Source organism: Penicillium robsamsonii (genome assembly GCF_028829455.1).
Source record: "Penicillium robsamsonii strain IBT 29466 chromosome Unknown utg000003l_segment0_segment0, whole genome shotgun sequence".
In the NCBI taxonomy this organism is placed as follows: Eukaryota; Fungi; Ascomycota; class Eurotiomycetes; order Eurotiales; family Aspergillaceae; genus Penicillium; species Penicillium robsamsonii.
In genome coordinates this window covers 841,463-859,744 of record NW_026643221.1, presented here as the reverse complement: position 1 = coordinate 859,744, position 18,282 = coordinate 841,463, and the positions used below count along the sequence as shown (strand labels likewise).

Sequence of the window (18,282 nt, the reverse complement as noted above, 5' to 3'; positions counted from 1 at the left end):
TGCATTGGCCTCATGGAAACGGCTGAAGGCTGACGTGAGGGTGAGGAGCGCGCCGGGGGGTTATTTAGTGGCTGGCGCTCGGGTTCTTTCTCTCGGGGCCTTTACCCCCCGGGCCTCGCCTCGGGTAGTTTAGGACGTTGAAGTGAATCTTCAAACACCAGTATTCAAGAGATCGACAAAGCTTAATACCATCGTCTAATAATATGGTGGGGATTAGTACTTCTGATTTTCATACATTGAGCTCCTAGCCTCGTGGCAGGCAAAAGTCCCCGTGAATAAATTGCACAGGGATGCTTGAAGATCAAGTTGTCAATAGCCCTACTTAACTCAAATCAACCCATGGACTGAACTCTATATTCCCATCAATTGAGCACCTGACCTTCAACCTTTTGTTTCTCAGTGGTACACCAGTCGACCTCAACGCGACTAGCAAGATGCCGTCGAAGTCTGGTCCTCGGGTGAACCCCAAGGTGTTTTTGTTCGGACCACAGGCATTAGCTTTCGATACCAAGCTCTTTGCAACACTTCACAGCCACCTATGCGACAGCTGGGCGTTAGATGCCTTATCTGACCTGCCAATTATTTGGGAGAGTCTCATCAAACAAGTGCCAAAACTACAACATGTAGAGGGTGAACGACTATTGCAAGAGTTGCATCGGGGCTTGCAGACGGGCAGTCTACCGGATTCTCTGTTTCCCTTACCCAATATCCTGCTCTCACCCCTGGTGATAATTGTTCAATTGACCCAGTATCTCGCCTTTGTGAGGTCTGCGTTGCCGGGTCTTGGGGATACCGACGAGATACCCCAATCCGTCACGGAAAATTCGGAGAGTCTCGGTCTATGTACTGGTATTTTGAGCGCCTTTGCTGTGAGCTGTGCCTCCAGCCTAGCCAAGGTTCAGCAATATGGTGCTGTTGCCGTGAGGCTATCGATGCTTGTTGGTGCGCTCGTGGACGCTGAGGAGGCATCACCGGACACAGGCAGTCCTGCCATGTCCTTCTCAATGTCATGGAATGCTTTAGAGTCTCGTGCCAGCGTGGACAAAGTGTTGGCAGAATTCCCAGAGGTAAGTCAACTTCAGACCACATGACATGGAATTACTGATTAACATGACGTGAAAAGGCATACATCTCTGTTTTCTTTGATGAAAAGAGGGCCACAGTGACTGCCCCTAAGATATCGGCTCCTGCTCTCCTTGACAAACTCAAGTTATCCGGTGCACATGTTGCTGAAGTTGCACTTTCTGGTCGGTTCCACTGGCCAAAACATCGTGAAGATGTAAAGCAACTCATTGCCTTTTGCGACAGTGACCCCAGATTCCAGTTCCCCGATGCATCTGAAATGGTGTTGTCGAGCAGGCTGAGCACTGGAGGCCGTCTGCATGAGATTTCATTGCAAGAGATACTACTCAAACCATCTGAATGGCTGAGTTTGTTCAGCCTCGTTCAGTCATCACATATTGACGCAGGTGGTGCGAACTTTGTCTGCTTTGGCTCAGAACGATGCGTGCCACCGACAATGATAAGGAAGCTGGGCCCTCCACTGATTCATATCTCTGACATCGATCTGTCAACCTCTTCTCTACCGAGTGCACTTCTCCATCCAGCTTCCAAATCGTCCTTCGACAAACTACCAGACGATCAAATCGCTGTGATTGGAATGGCTTGTCATGTTCCTGGAGCGGAAGACCTTGATGAGTATTGGAGAATCTTGACTAGCGGCCAATCACAGCACACTAGAGTCCCATTGGAGCGCTTCAGTATGAAAACGGCGTTCAGGGAGCTCGAGGAGAATCGTAAATGGTATGGCAATTTTCTACGAGACTATGACACCTTCGACCACAAATTCTTCAAGAAAAGCGCACGCGAGATGTCGTCCGCCGATCCCCAACATCGATTGGTATTGAAACTTGCATACCAGGCCATCGAACAGTCTGGGTATTTCGGAACTTCCCATCGTAGCAAGCACATTGGATGTTATATTGGAATCGGGAACAATGACTATGAGCGTAACATTGCCTGCCACCCAGCAAACGCTTATTCGGCCACGGGAAACCTCCGAAGCTTCGCTGCCGGGAAGGTCAGTCACTATTTCGGGTGGACAGGTCCAAGTTTAACAATTGATACTGCCTGTTCTTCATCCGGTGTCGCTATTCACCAAGCGTGCCGTGCTATTCTCCATGGCGAATGTACAAGCGCGCTTGCGGGCGGAGTCAATGTCCTCACCAGTCCTGAATGGTTCCAAAACCTGGCTGGTGCTTCCTTTTTAAGCCCGACTGGACAGTGCAAGCCGTTCGATGCAAGAGGTGACGGATATTGCAGAGGAGAGGGCGCTGGCGTTGTTTTCCTCAAGCGACTTTCCTCCGCGATTGCAGATGGAGACCAAGTGCTTGGAGTGATAGCGAGCACGAAGGTCTACCAGAACCAAAACTGCACAGCAATCACCGTTCCTAATTCGCTATCACTGGCTGAGCTTTTCGGGGATGTGGTGGAACAGGCGCGGCTTGAGCCACAGGCTATTTCTGTAGTCGAAGCCCATGGAACCGGAACTCCAGTGGGTGACCCCGCGGAGTATGATGCTGTTAGAAGGGTATTTGGAGGCTCAATCCGTTCAGACACACTTTCTCTGATGTCTGTGAAAGGTTTACTTGGCCATACCGAATTTGCGTCGGGTGTAGTGTCCTTGGTGAAAATCCTGCTCATGATCAACGAGGGCTTCATACCTCCACAGGCTAGCTTCACTTCTATGAGCCCTGCCCTGAACGCTGATCATGAAGACATGATAGATATTGCAACGCAACTAACGCCTTGGGATGTGGACTTTCGGGCTGCTCTTATCAACAACTACGGCGCCTCGGGCTCCAATGCTTCAATGATCATCACACAGGCACCGAAGCCACACTCTTTGACGTCGAATCCCTCGCTGCTATCAACGTCTGATACAAGCTTTCCCTTTTGGTTTTGCGGAATCGACTCACAAAGTCTTCGAGCATATGCTACCAAACTCAGGCGTTTCATTCACGATAACGCCGACTCAGCGAAGGACCTGACAGTGCGAAATTTGTCGTTTCAAATTTCCCGCCAGTCAAACCGCAATTTGCCAAAGGCGTTGATTTTCAATGCTGCCTCTCGTACCGAGCTGGAGGAGAAGCTTCTGGACTTTGAACAAGGGGGTAGGAGTATCGCGGAAATTGAAGTTCCCCCACCTCGTCCGGTCATTCTTTGCTTCGGCGGCCAGATCTCCACCTATGTTGGCCTAGGAAAGGATGTCTATAACCAGGCAACCATTCTGAGAAGTTATCTGGATCAGTGCAATGATATATGTCTCTCACTGGGTCTCAGCAGCATCTACCCCACGATCTTTCAAAGGTCTCCAATCCTAGACACGGTGGAGCTACAGACCGTACTCTTCGCCGCACAGTACTCTTGTGCGAGAGCGTGGATTGACTCCGGAGTCAAAGTGACCGCGGTGGTTGGCCATAGCTTTGGCGAACTGACAGCTCTCTGCATCGCCGGTGCCTATTCTTTGACTGACGCCCTCAGACTGATCTCTGGTCGGGCATGTCTGATTCGCGACAAATGGGGTTCTGATAAAGGATCCATGCTGGCAGTGGAGGCGGACCTTGCTGAGGTGACAGCATTGCTGTCCGCTTCAAACAAACCGGATGTCTCCATTGCATGTTATAATGGTCCCAGATCCTTTACCCTCGCAGGTTCGACAGAGTCTGTTCAATTCATCGAGAAACTTGCACGGAGCAACCAGACCTTCTTTGGCATGAAGCTCAAGAAGCTGAATGTTACCAATGCCTTCCATTCTGCCAACGTTGATCCATTGATCAGTGACCTGGAAGCACTAGGCCGCGAAATCCAATTCAATGAGCCGATTATTCAAGTTGAAGCAGCGACTGCGACAAGATCTAGCCCGAACTGCGGGCCCAATTTCATAGCTCAGCACTTGAGAAACCCGGTTTATTTCAACCATGCAGTCCAAAGACTTGCTGAGGAGTACCCAGCTGCAATCTGGCTTGAAGCTGGATCAAATTCTACGATTACTACAATGATCAGCCGGGCACTAGGAAACTCAAGTTCTCCACACCATTTCCAGTCTGTTCATATCACCAGCGAAGAATCGCTCCCATTTTTGGCGGAAGCGACAACAAAGCTGTGGAAGGAAGGCCTAAATGTGTCATTTTGGGCACATCATTCGAAGGAGGTGTCTCATTACACAGCTGTAATACTTCCTCCCTACCAGTTCGAAAAGGCGAGACATTGGATGGACTTGAAGGAGGTTTCGGAAGTCAAAACCTCCATCAGCGCAGCGGTGCAACCTCCAGAGCCCCCCAAGGGCCTAACAACATTCATCGGGTTTGAAGACCAGGCAAAGCAGTCTGCCCGATTCAGAGTGAACACAAACTGCGACAAGTTCCAGAAGCTGACATCGGCGAATGTTGCTCTGAATACCACCGCTGTAACGCCCGGCATGCTTCAGATTGAAATTTCACTCGATGCGATAATGAATCTGCAACCTGACTTCAAGGCGTACCAGTTCCAACCGGAGGTCCAGGGGGTTTCTTATCACAATGCCCTCTTTGAATATAATTCTACGGACTTGTATCTTGATGCTGTTGCTAAAGATGACGGGGGCCTGGCCTGGAGATGGAGACTTTACGGTATTGACTCCGGGGGTAGCGTAACTGATTTCAGCTCTGGAAACATTGTTTTCTTGCCGGTCAGTGACCCTGCACTCAAGGAGAACTTCGAGCGCTTGTCGCGTCTGAGTGGCAAGAAACGGCTTGCTAGTCTTCTCCAAGGAAACGGTGCAGACGACGTGCTTCAGGGCCGAAATATCTATCGAGCGTTTGAGCAAGTGGTCAACTATGCGGAGCCATTCCGCTGTGTAACCAAGATAGTTGGAAAGGAGGATGAATCAGCAGGCTACGTTTCAAAGGCCTATGCTGGGGACACCTGGATGGATCCGGTTTTGACGGAGTGTTTCTGTCAGGTCGCCGGCATTTTCGTTAATCTCATGACAGATGCATCTGATCTGTCTAAAAGAGGCGTCTACATCTGTGACGGTATTTCTAGATGGATGCACTACCCCAGACTGGGTAGCATGACTTCAGCTCCTGATGCTTGGGAAGTATTTGCGGTGCATCACCACGAGTCTAAGACTAAGTATGTCAGTGACGTGTTCGCTTTCGACGCTCGTGATGGATCCTTGATCGAGGCGATCCTAGGCATTTCTTATCGGATTGTGCCCATGGAATCAATGTGCAAACTGTTAACTCGGGGCGCTCAGCAAGAATCTCATTTTTCGACGGCTGCTGTCTCCTCGGAATCTACACCTGTCCACGCTTCCACCCCTACAACAACGGTTAACTCCACTCCCTCTAGCCTGAATTCATTCCAAGAGAGTACTACTGTGAAACATGTCGCCAAGCCCCCTGGACCAGACATCTCTGCAAAAACGTGTGAGATCATCTGTAATCTTTCGGGGTTGGAGCCGGAGGAGATAAAAGATGACTCTGATCTTATTGAACTCGGGATTGATTCTCTTATGGCCATGGAACTGGTTCGAGAAGTCGATTCTGCATTCAAGTGCACTCTTCAAAATGAGCAGCTTATGGAGCTGACTGACTTTGCCAGTCTGGTCTCGTGTATCCGGTCTACCCTAGGATTTGACGATGAGGAAAACGGCGTCAGATCTGAAGGGGATTCTTCGGTCGATACAGAAGCGTATATAATTTTGGAACCGAATGAGCCCACCACAAATATCAATGGCGTCAATGGTATCATCAGCTTTGATCATAGAGATGGCAACGCTATTCTGTCTACGTCAACATTCCTCGATGCGTTCGGTGAGATCAAATGGGACACTGATGATGACATTGTCAAGGGCCAACTGGGAACCTACTCCAAGCATGTCATGCCGCGGTCCACGGAGCTCTGCATTGTGTATATTGTGAATGCCTTCGAACAACTCGGTTGCCCAATCCGGTCTGCAGCACCAGGTCAAGTGCTTAAGCGCATTCCATACCATCCCAAGCACGAGAAGTTCATGAACATAATCATCTATGGGTTGTTGGAAAAGGACGCTCGTTTGATAGACATCAACGGCTCTACTATCACACGCACGGCGGTTGCGCCGCCGACCGCATCTGCAGACACATTGCTCAGCAAGATTTTGCAGGATGAACCTGTTCATGCTGCTGAGCATAAGCTCGCAGCATTGGTGGGCCAGAGATTTGCAGCTCTCATCACGGATAAAGAAGATGGCCTGAAGCTCATCTTTGGTACTCCTGAAAGCCGAGAAATTGCTGCAGATATGTATTCGAACTCCCCTGTCAACACAGTTTGGATCAAACAGCTTGGGCGATTCTTCGAGCGGGTTCTTAGTCCACTTCCCAAAGATGGACAGCCCATCTGCATTCTTGAGGTTGGCGGAGGCACTGGCGGGACAACAAGCAGAATTGTGCCATTGCTAGCCAAGTTAGGGGTCCCTGTCAAATACACCATGACAGACATTTCAGGGTCGCTCATCGCGGCTGCTCGCAAACGTTTCAAGAAGTACCCGTTCATGGAGTTTAAATCTCTGAATATGGAAAGTGAGCCAGATGCCAAACTCTTGCAGAGCCAGCATATCATCTTGGCCACCAATTGTATCCATGCAACACGGAATCTTTCCATATCATTGAAGAATCTTCATCGCATCTTGCGACCTGATGGTGCTCTCATTATGTTAGAAATGACAGAGCAGGTGCCGTGGTGCGATTTCATCTTCGGATTGTTGGAAGGATGGTGGCTGTTTGAGGACGGGCGAGACTACGTCCTCCAGCCAGCCATCTATTGGGAGAAGGTACTGCATTCAGTGGGGTACGGCCATGTCGACTGGACTGAAGGAGAACTTCCCGAGGCACGCATTCAGCGTTTGATCATCGCCCATGCATCTGGATCCAGGTATGATCGCGAACCAAAGCCTCTGGCATCCATCCCTGAACTCACGTTACCAGACATCTCTGAGCGCCGAGCGAGGATTGACGCCATTGTCCACAAATACACAAAAGACTTCGTTGCTCCATCACACATTTTATCCCCTACCAAGTTGCCATCCTTGAGTTCAGGGCAGTGTGTGCTCGTTACCGGTGCTACCGGAAGCCTGGGTGCCCACATCGTGGCCTTCCTGGCACAACGCCCAGATATCCACACAGTGGTATGTCTGAATCGACTGAGCACAACCGAGGCGACAGTGCGACAGCAAAACTCTCTTCAAATGAGAGGTATCTCACTCGACCCGACGTCGCTGTGCAAGCTAAAGGTAATTGAAACGGACACAAGCAAGCCCAATTTAGGGCTCTCGCCCGAAAACCACCAATATTTGATCCAAAACGTGACCGAAATCGTCCATAGCGCTTGGCCAATGAGCTTGACACGCCCAATACGGGCCTACGAATCTCAATTCAAGATCGCGCGGGGTCTCATCGATCTCGCACGCGAAGTCACCCAGCACCGACCAGCCCCATTCAAATTCGGCTTCCAGTTCATCTCCTCTAGCGCTGTGATCGCAAACTACCCTCTGTGGGCAGGAACACCACTCGTCCCCGAGCAACCTGGTACGGTCGAATCTGTCCCTTTGACAGGGTATGCCGAAGCCAAACTTGCAACGGAGCGTATTCTGGCCGAGACAGTATATCGTTTCCCAGAACGGTTTCATGTGATGGCGGTACGGATCGCGCAGATTACCGGCTCGACTAGCAATGGCTACTGGAACCCCTCTGAGTACATGCCGTTCCTGATCAAGTCGTCACAGGTGCTCAAGATTCTTCCCGATCTCGATGGGACCCTCTCCTGGTACCCTGTTAACGATGTTGCTGCTGTCCTGGGCGAGCTACTCCTGTCTAAATCTACGAAGGATCTTATCTATCATATAGACAATCCGTCCCGGCAGTCGTGGCGGGAGATGATTGCGATCTTGGCTCGCGCCTTAGATCTTGGACAAAAGAGTATCATTCCGTTTACTCAGTGGGTGAATCGGGTGCGAGGTTTCCGGGGGAGCATTGCCGATAATCCTGCGTTGCAGTTGATTGATTTCTTTGATCATTATTTCGTTCCGATGTCTTGTGGTGGTTTAATTCTGGATACCACCAAGTCTTCGCAACATTCTAAGACGCTGCAGAATCAGGGTCCTATTGATGAGGAGCTTATGATGAAGTATATTGCCAGGTGGAAAGAATCGGGATTTCTGAACCCATAATGGGTTGTTAAGTAGCGTTGGGGACCATCGGCGTGTTTTATTAATGTTATATCATTCAAATGGCTGCTTGTATTATTTGCCGGGTCTCGCTTGTTAAGATCTTCGAAGATCCACCATAACTGAACTAAGCCCTGGAAGGTTAGTCTTATAAGTAAATGTCACTAAGTATCAGTCTACACGTGACTGAGCTGAGCATGATCAGCCCCAGGCGCTGAGGTCTGCTTAGTGAGCCTAGGTCTAAGCACCTAAAGGCATCTCAAGTAGAAAAGCCCCACCCGGGAAAATTCGGTATAGGTGCATATATGCGACATATCCCTCGCTGAGACAATTCACTGTTATATGAAACCTCTGGCCAATCCCAATATTCCATATAATGGCCGCAGGGCGAGAAGATGACCCTGACTTCTCACAATCAGAGCATCCTGCTCCCTCTCAAAGCCAACATTTATCAGATGCAACGAACTCATTAGAAGATCTTTCGCACAATGGCTCTTCTACATATGGCAGTGTTTCTGAAACAAGCGGGTTGGCCTCTGTCGCATCCCGCACATTCAGTGATAATTTGAATTTAGAGAGATCGGTCAATATTGATGCCGAGGATGACAATGGATCTCAGCCTACCCAAGATAGGACCACGCGATCACCCACCCCAATATATTCGTCTACTGTCTCACTGCCTGTACCCAGACCGCCATCTAATATCTCGCTGACTGTATCAAGACCGTCATTAACCCAAAGACCACGTCAACGAGTTCGAATGGTTGATTCAGCACACTTTACTCCTCACACAATAGAAGAAACGCGTCCACCACCATACAAAAAAACCATTAAAAACGCGGGAAAGGTGCTAGACCATATCAAAAATGGAAGTGTCGGGAAACCTTCTCGTCACGCGAAGACTTCAATCACATACTACGACTATCGCGACGGTCTCATATCCGATCCAACACACATCTATGATTCAGCGACTATCGCAGCCCTGCGTCATGTTCCAGAAGATGTACAGCAAAGGCTTATTCTTGTGGAAGATCTTTCTAATCCCATGATAGACATATTGGGCGAAAACTTCAGCATCAATCCCGAGTTCTTCGAAGAGCATTTGCTGAATTCTGGCTATGCCGGCGGAAAATATGACAGTCCACCGGCTCGAAACTGGAGCACATCATCATTTGAGAAATCCTACAGATCATTCAGGTGGATTCGACCAGTTTATCGACTTCCAACGTACTTCTCAAGCCCTGACCTTGAAGATCTGCTTCTTGAGGACAGCGTAACACATTTTACTCGAAAGAAGTCTGTTACGACGGGAATCCTCACGAATATATTCCGGTTAGAGTGGGGTCTGTGGACCGACCCCGCAACGACATCGATGATGAAAAGAGTGTGTGGGTTAGAGGAGAGAGTGTCAATTTGGAAAAAGAAGCTCATTGATCAAAACACTGAGATTGGTACGTGATATACATGAAGTAAGCTAACATGAGATACTGACAGGCCATGTAGTAATCGTACTTCTTGACCCTTTGCCGGAGATATCTGAGATACATCATTACTGGGCATCAACTGGTTCTCAGCAAGAAAATGACGAGAATAAGTACAAGGATGAAAAGGAGAAGAAGGACGATGATGACGACGATGATGATACGTCGCCCCGCCCCTCCAAAGAGCTGGGTCAATACTGGGCATCAACTGGTCCTCTGGGAGAGAATGGCGAAAATGATGGTGTTGACGCGTCGCACTACTCCTCCACGAGACGGAGTGGATACTGGACATCCATTAATTCTCAGGATTCTCAGGGAGGGAATGGCGAGAATGATACCGATAGTTCGTTACGCCACTCCGTGGGACAAAGTCATTACCGGGCATCATCTAGTTCTCGAGAAGAGAACGGCGGGAATTATGATGGTGATGCATCAAACCACTCCTCCAGGGAAAGGAGTCAATACTGGACACCACGTGGTTCCCAGGGCGAGAATGGTGAGAATAATGGTGATGATGCGTCGCATTACTCCTCCACGAGACGGAGTGGATACTGGACATCCACCAATTCTCAGGATTCTCAGGGAGGGAATTGCGGGAATGATACCGATAGTTCGTTACGCCACTCCGTGGGACAAAGTCATTACCGGGCATCATCTGGTTCTCGGGGAGAGAACGGCGAGAATGATACCGATAGTTCGTTACGCCACTCCGTGGGACAAAGCCATTACCGGGCATCATCTGGTTCTCGGGGAGAGAACGGCGAGAATGATACCGATAGTTCGTTGCGCCACTCCGTGGGACAAAGCCATTACCGGGCATCATCTGGTTCTCGGGAAGAGAACGGCGAGAATGATACCGATAGTTCGTTGCGCCACTCCGTGGGACAAAGCCATTACCGGGCATCATCTAGTTCTCAGGAAGAGAACGGCGGGAATGATGATGGAGATGCGTCGCACTACTCCTCCATTGAACAAAGGATTTTCGAAGAGTTTATCATGGACGAAGAGCAACCACAACGTGTCAGGGATGAAACTTCGTTTGCTAGGGCACTGGGCTGGATCCTTGGCAGAGAAATCCGAAAAAAATTCAGACCTAGACAGAAGCTCGAAGTACTGGATTATATCGTTGAGGAGAAGAAGAAGAAGAGGAAGCCCGACGTACTGAATAAAGTTATCATTGAGCAGATAGCTCCTCGCCAACCCGTCTCAGCCGACCTAGACTGCGTATTTCGAATGTCGCAGTCGATGGCAGATTTGCAAGCAAAACTCCAGGAGACCAAGTCGACCAAATCAGGGATCTGTGAAGCTCTCAGGATGCACCAGGGGCCTGTTAGTCTACTCAGGCCGTTGGTCCAAATCATCCAACAAGACACCATGACCCTTCTCAACCAGCTGCGACAGGTTCTGGACGAAATAGATATCGAAATTCTAGATGATATCATGATGGAGGATAGATTAAGCTTATGGCGACAGATCATCAATCGTGCTCAGCGAGAGCTTCCAGAGCTGAGATATTCCATGGAGCCTTTTATTGAGTTTCTCACGAAAATCAATCCTCTAAGCTCTCCCCGGGAGGTTGCAGTCATGGAACTGGAAGCTATGCAAGATATCCATGAACTTTGGAAGAACATCGATCACATCGTTGTTCGGCTTGAAAGAACATCAGCGTCTTTGACTTCCAATATGGGTCTTCTGGAGAGTCGACGCTCGATTGACGAGGCTCATGCTGTGGCAAGACTCACTGAACTCGCATTCATTTTTGTCCCCATGTCTTTCGCTGCGTCTGTTTTTGGCATGCAAGTCCAACCATTTGCAAATCCAGTTCCTATTAGTAACTTCTTTGTTGTGGCTGTTGTCGTAACATCATTTGCTTATTTGATGCGTATGACTATGCGCAGTCATTGGCTGATTGCTCTCAAAGCAGCCGTGAGAAATGATGTCAGGAAATATGCAGCGAGGAATGGTCAACCTGTGCAACCCCGAGGGCTTCCGATGCTCCTGATCTTTCGGTCAATAGCAAGTCGACTAGGTACCATCGTTGCTGGTATTTGTAAATGGCTTGCACAAAGAACCCGTTCAGTGGCCGAAAAGGTCTGGGCTGTGTTTGGCTTCATAATAAGCTTCGTTTTGTTGAATGGCGTTGCATCGGCGATACCAATCGGGTTGCTCTGGACCCGCGATCTTGAGTCAGATGTCCGGATTGCTGTCAGTATTCCTATCGTTTTCATTGTTATAGCCACTGTGGGGGTTTCTTTCTGGCTCAAATCCAAACCAAAGTTCCGGAGCGCATTACCAGACCTGATCATGGACAGAGTGCGCCGGGCACCTTCGTGGCTTGGAGTAGCCGTGATATATTTAATCTTGACTGCAGTATTTATTGTGGTGCCTTTGGCACTCATCTGGACACGCCCGCTAGCTACTGGCATCAAGAGCGGGCTGACTGTGGGCATTGTGATGACGATGGTTATAATTATGCTATCTCTCATCGCTTTTGGTGTTACGGGGCGATATCGAATGCTGCGATTTCATAGCTAGCCGCCCTTTCAAAGGAGAGATTTGAATGACTTGGGAGAGAGACTGAAAATACAATTCATGTGTCAAAGCAGCATCTTCGGAACCATAGGGGAAAATACAGCATTATCTCACTAGACTGTAAAGACCATGGCCTCTATTTATAGCACAGAGGGGACTGTATCTGTAGCACTGTGCTGTCACCGGGATATCATGACGGATATAAGTGAGGAAATATACCAGAAGTACAATGCAAGACCTCAAATTCAGAACTATAGAATGCAGAGGAATTATATGACAGTACGGATGCAAACCACAGGTAAAACCATGGGGGATCCTATCAAGCGCTCAGCAGAGAACTCTCAGTAGCCAGCATATTCAGGCCAGTTGACAGTGTAGTTAATGCATCGCGGACGATAACAGGATCCTACATCTCAAAATATTACTCTGAATTATAGATTAGGTATCATATCGTACAATACACAGAACCCCATGAGCATGACACAGTATCTTCTAAAAGAAAAAGAGAGTGAACACTACAGTCGCCACAGTGAACAGTGTAGAGGAATGCCCCACCTTGGGAGCGTCTCCGGTAAAGAGGCTGCCAGAGGCAGTTGTCACATAAGAGGTTGCTTGGTCGGAAACCGTGTTCGTCGTTGTGCCGTGCGTAGCTCCCTGGGTAGATCCAGAGGATGCGATTGCAGATTTCCAGACGTTAGAGGGTTGAGCGTGTGACATGGTGTATTTAGTGTCACCAGCTGGCTCGTAGCCGGGAACATGCAGATGCGCGAGTGAGACAGTAGGGACTGCCACGGGCTGCACCGATGCGTTCGTAGACTCGGGGGCCTGTGCAGAATCCGTGACCGCGACTAAGTATGTCGTCGTAGAGACAGCAACGGTCTTTCTGGTGGTGTAAGTACTTATCTGCCCGATAGGACAATTTTGGACAGAAGGCGGGCATGCGGTGAATACGTCGATCTCCGTAGCATAGATGGTCGAGGTAGTCATATACAAAGGAGGAACACCAGTCTCTATGCCCTGAGTTGAAGAAGCACTAGCGATCTGTATAGTGGCGTGCTGGGGGTTGGCGGTCTGAATCAGACTAGTATGAGGAATGGGTGTCGCAGAGTCTGTAGCACGAGGAGTTGTGGTTTGAGCGCCTTCGGGACAAACTGTCGTAACATAGGTGATTGTCTCGGTAGTCAAGTATGTCGTCTGTTGGTGCGCGGGGCAATTGGTAACGGCGGCAGCACAAGAAGTGATCGTGTGGACCTCGGTTACCCTGACGGTATAAGTTGAAGTGGTTGGTGTGGCCCCGCTTGATTGCTCCGAGGACTGGGTTGAAGGAGATGATCCACTGGGTGTCACAGTTGTGGTGACAAGCGCAGTTGAGCTGGCGGTGGGCTGTGTCACAGACGCGTTCGGACCAGAAGCAGACTCACCGCATGAGGTTGAAGGAATAGATGGACCTGAAGAGGTCGATAGCGACAAAGAAGATTGGCTAGAAGCAGCCGATGAACTGCCCAAAGATGAGCCGGTAGAAGAGTCCAAAGAAGAAAAAGATGACGACGAAGACAAAGATGACGACGAAGACAAAGATGACGACGAAGACAAAGATGACGACGAAGACAAAGATGACGACGAAGACAAAGATGACGACGAAGACAAAGATGACGACGAAGACAAAGATGACGAAGGAGTGGGCGAAAAGGAGAGAACAGACGAAGTGATAGAAGAACTGGGAGATGAGATGGAAGGAGTGAAAAGGGGAATAGAAGAAGAAGAGCCTGGAGAGACGGAAGATATAACTGAAGTAGGAATCAACCAAGTCGACGACGACCGTATAGGAGAAGACATCGGGCTAGATCTTGTAGAAGAAGTGATGGTCGACGACCGGCTCAGTGTTGTCGACGAAGGGGTACCCGACAGCGTCTTAGAAGGCGTCAAAATAGGCGTCACGGGGGTGGGAGTCGGGGTCAACGTAGCAGACGTGGTAGAGCTCGGTGTCACAGTGTAAACCACCTCCCCCGTCGAAGTGACCGTGTACGTTTCCGTGACCAGCCAGGTCGAGAGACAAGGGCTGACCGTAGGCGCATAACGGATTGCTGCTTGGTACGGTCCACCGGAAGTGACGGTCACATCGCCCTGGAGTAGATAACACATATTACCACCATACAAGGCCGCGCTACAGGCAGGTCGGACGGCACAGGCCGATGCACAAGCCCGCAGTGAAAGGGCGGAGCTGCTCAAGATGAGGGTGCCACCACTATACGAGGCTGCGCAGGTCTCCTGCCACACTGCCCCATATGTGTTGTAGTATCCATTGCTACAGGTGATCTGCATGGAAGGCGTAATAGTGCAGCCCGCGACCGCAGCCGAGGAAGTGACGAGGCCAGTTGTTGGAAAAACCGTCGTAAATGTACTAGTGATCTCCATGGCGCTGGACAAAGGAGCCAAAGCTGCCAGAGCAGGCAGAAATTCTCTCCACCGGCCCATATTGATAGTTAAACGAATGTAGAAGCACAAAGTGTGAAGACAAAGGACATGAATTCATTTTCAGGGGCGCTGTGATGTTTATCCTGCTCGCTACAATCTACCAAGTTTTCAGCGTATGTCAAGGCAAGACTTGCCGACGAACTTTAAGGTGTCTTAGACTACTCCATACGGAGGATAAATAGTCGATGCGCTAAAGCTCCATATCATGCATGGCTGATTTCCAAGCCATTTTATGTTAGCTCTTAGTAGAATTAAGCGTGCTCCGTAAAGCTAGTCAATTACGAGATTTCAAAAGCGAAAACGTAGAACACAATCGACCTTGGAGGCATTCGAAGTCAAATCAGAACTGGATGTGGAATAGAGAGAAAGGGACAAGGGAAAAAAAGTATACAAACATAATCCCATAACCTCCACCCTATTTTATTTTTGTTTTAGAGCTATTATACTATAGATTATATATTCATAGAGTTTCGTGTATATAGATTAACAAGTTCCGTTCTATAACCTAACGTAGCTTAACTATATGGCCCAGCTTAGCCACGGTTATACAAGAGTTCACCTCTCAAAACAAAACCTGAGACTTTAGATGTAGAGAACACTAAGGCAAAATCGGTTAGCGGTTGCCGTAATAGGGTTAGTATAAGTTCTCGACGTGCAGTTCGACATTTCTCTTTTCTCAATTTTTACCCCTCTCAACACCTTTGATACAGTTATGGCCCGAGGAAAGCTGCGAGCAAAAATACGTACGGTCCTCAGCAATTGGAATGAGTTTATGTGCTAACACGACCCAAAGCCGAATGGATACATGCGATCTGTTACCATCATGTTTTGATGATCATATCGGCGATTGCAATTATTATGCTATGTGAGGACAATAAATATATTCATCTGGATTTCAATAATTAATATATTCTAGCCATTCTAATAGCGGGCTGTTCTTCCAACAATCTAAGCAATATATACTTGTTGTCGCTAGAATATTCAGCGAAAGATCCTCCATTATCTACAACACCCGGACAAGTGAGTTCAGATATTGCGCATGCCATTCACAATGTGTTTCAAACTGGCAATGGAACAACTCTCGAGGTGCGAGCGGGGTACATGGGGATCTGCGTCACGCAGAGCCACATCGGACGCATCTGCTCTACCAACGCCCAGGTATTGGCAAATTTGTTCCAGGCACAAAAGCATGTCAAAAATGGGACAAGCACAGAAATTGTACCCGACCCGCTCAATTTGATCATGATTGCGAATGAGTTTAAGGAGAAGATTGTATTCGATGGGCTGATGTAAGTCTTTCCCTCTGGCGAGTTTGATGCAATATACCAACCCTGATAGATATATCGTGATAGCCTTGATGTTCATCTGTATTCTCATCCTATCATCGTTCCCTGGATGGAATGAGGAAGTTGATGACAGCGGCTCAATCCGCATGGTGAGGCCATTTCCTAGCATGCCTCTGTCGCAGATTTGTCTACTCGGTTTTCTTTGTAGCAGTGCATTTTGTCTTATCTCCGTATTGTGGCAGCATATCAACAGCAGTGCTGCGGCGACAATGACCGAAACACTCACATATGGCGCTGTTTCGGCCCATGTGGGAGGCGCGGCGATGGCGTTAGGATGGCTCTCTGTAGGACTGATTGCGGTAGTCAGTATCGGGATTCTCGTGATGATATTGAGTATAAGTATTCTTAGGAAACTTATGGAGGATGACTAGAGCCGAATCCATGCCCTCGATATTTGAAACATGTAGCCCTTGTGCTTGTGGGATGAGGGGGAGGCAGGGAGGAGGTCAACGGCACCAAGGGTTATGGAGCTATGCACAGAATAAAAAAATAATTGATTTTTTGCTAAATGGATGTGATTAATTGGACCACATAAGTTTCTGTTACACCAGACACGCTAACCCGTGCACCTTCCAGGGTCATCCAGACTGAGATCCATGGATCGACAAGTAGCTTAGCGGAGCCGCATGAACCCATTCACTCCAGCAAGCCTTCAACCAAACTTCGACCTTCATTATCCGTAGAAAGATGTTTGGAAATAAGTAAAACAATTGCCCTTGAAAAGCCATGCATGAACCAGCACTCATGGACTTCACTCCGCTTAACCATAGTGGCCGCCCAGTGGGCTAGCACGATAAGTGCGGCTGGATTTTGAAGCAAAACCATATGCTTGAAGTGGTCCGTCGTCTTGCTTAACCATACGCTTATACTTTGCCGCGCACCTGGTAAATCATTGGAGCATTGGAGCAAGGCTCCAATGCCGAGTAGAATAGCCGGGGCATCTTGCTCATTATCTGGTTTCCCGAATATCTCGGCCATGCGATAAGGAAGCATCTGAAGACGGTTGAGTAGCACAGTCGGTGCTGCGGCGGTACCTCGTGAGCTGTTTGTATCTAAAGATGTTTGAAAATTATCACCCTTGTTCTGCTCAATTTCTGAAGAGCTTGCTAGTTCGGAAAAATCTCGCATATCGCATAGTACAGACTCTAGCTGAGACAAGGCTGTGGTAGGACTCAGGACAGTCTCATGATTCGCAGCAAGTCCAGCCAAGGTCCATCGTGCACAGCTCGTGATGCTCCTTACTTGAATTGCTGCCTTTTTTGTTCTCTGGAAAGTATCGGTGGATAAAGCGTTTGGAGTATTGCTCATTATCTCGTTAAACCCGACGAAGAAATCGTCACGGAGCTTTGTCGCCCGCTCACGGTGCTTTTGTTGTGTTGTTGTCTCGTCCTCCAGTGTAGCTGAATGATACGCGGAAATAGCCAGCAATCCGCACATCAGCCACCGTTGTTGTAGAGCCAACGAAACGATGTATGTCCCCCAGTATTTTGACGCCGGTAGAGAATCATCGATGTTAGGAAGTGTGAGACACGTTGTAATGATAAAATGATGGAAGTAGGCCAATGTCTCTAGGTCCACCACGACCACGGGAGAAGACTCGGAAAGTGATAGCGGCTGTGCTGGTGATGGCATTCCCCTCACACCGACGTCCTCTCTATCATTCCCACCCCCTTCGGCAGGATTCTGTGACCCTGTGGCTTTACTTGGCTCAGAGACCTCGAAGTACTTGAGTTTTGTACCGCGAAAGAACGTCTGGAGGCTCACTGAGCGCGCGTGAGATGCAAAATCATTCAATCCAGTAACACCGTGTACATCACTCCAGTGGCGTATCATACGTTTAGAGCTTGCACAGAGATGCCCGCACCCGGTCATGGTACAGGAATACCCAGACACTACGGGTAGGGCATCAACCGGCCGTGTACTTGGGCTGGGCAGCGAAAGCTCATCCGGTTCAACGATGTCGAGTTGATGAATGGTGGACAGTAAACGAAGCTTTTCTTCTCGGTAAATTTTGTGGCGGAGTAAATGGCTCCCTAACGCATTTTTCTGGATGGCGTAGTGGCATTCTCGGCAGATAAGCACTTTGTACTTCGCGTTATACTCGAGTAGCTCTCGTGGACCGAGTCGCATTATAGACGGCGACCCTTATTCCGGGTTGGAGGATGGTAGATAAAGCGGGGATGTGCTGCCGTGTACGTAT

The 18,282-nt window shown here is 48.9% G+C and overlaps 6 protein-coding genes across 6 annotated transcripts; 4 read left to right on the top strand and 2 right to left on the bottom strand.

Moving 5' to 3' along the window:
* Positions 1–434: 434 nt before the first annotated feature.
* On the top strand, positions 435–8,251 carry N7447_005039 (putative polyketide synthase; the record flags this gene model as incomplete). The annotated part of the gene is made up of 2 exons (XM_057229301.1): positions 435–1,067; positions 1,124–8,251. The coding sequence occupies 2 exons, from the start codon at positions 435–437 to the stop codon at positions 8,249–8,251; spliced, it is 7,761 nt and encodes a 2,586-aa protein (XP_057084391.1).
* A 757-nt stretch (positions 8,252–9,008) lies between these two features.
* On the top strand, positions 9,009–12,264 carry N7447_005038 (Mg2+ transporter protein CorA-like/Zinc transport protein ZntB; the record flags this gene model as incomplete). The annotated part of the gene is made up of 2 exons (XM_057229300.1): positions 9,009–9,699; positions 9,752–12,264. The coding sequence occupies 2 exons, from the start codon at positions 9,009–9,011 to the stop codon at positions 12,262–12,264; spliced, it is 3,204 nt and encodes a 1,067-aa protein (XP_057084390.1).
* A 489-nt stretch (positions 12,265–12,753) lies between these two features.
* Positions 12,754–13,248, bottom strand: N7447_005037 (uncharacterized protein; the record flags this gene model as incomplete). Its single annotated transcript, XM_057229299.1, has 1 exon — positions 12,754–13,248. The coding sequence occupies one exon, from the start codon at positions 13,246–13,248 to the stop codon at positions 12,754–12,756; it is 495 nt and encodes a 164-aa protein (XP_057084389.1).
* Positions 13,249–13,448: 200 nt separating this feature from the next.
* On the top strand, positions 13,449–14,257 carry N7447_005036 (uncharacterized protein; the record flags this gene model as incomplete). Its single annotated transcript, XM_057229298.1, has 2 exons — positions 13,449–13,461; positions 13,536–14,257. 2 exons carry the CDS (start codon positions 13,449–13,451, stop codon positions 14,255–14,257), a joined length of 735 nt encoding a protein of 244 aa, XP_057084388.1.
* A 1,276-nt stretch (positions 14,258–15,533) lies between these two features.
* On the top strand, positions 15,534–16,453 carry N7447_005035 (Fig1 domain-containing protein; the record flags this gene model as incomplete). Its single annotated transcript, XM_057229297.1, is given in 4 exon segments — positions 15,534–15,601; positions 15,653–15,756; positions 15,767–16,025; positions 16,075–16,453. 4 exon segments carry the CDS (start codon positions 15,534–15,536, stop codon positions 16,451–16,453), a joined length of 810 nt encoding a protein of 269 aa, XP_057084387.1.
* Positions 16,454–16,718: 265 nt separating this feature from the next.
* N7447_005034 (uncharacterized protein) lies at positions 16,719–18,212 on the bottom strand (the record flags this gene model as incomplete). Its single annotated transcript, XM_057229296.1, has 1 exon — positions 16,719–18,212. The coding sequence occupies one exon, from the start codon at positions 18,210–18,212 to the stop codon at positions 16,719–16,721; it is 1,494 nt and encodes a 497-aa protein (XP_057084386.1).
* Between the last annotated feature and the right edge of the window lie 70 nt (positions 18,213–18,282).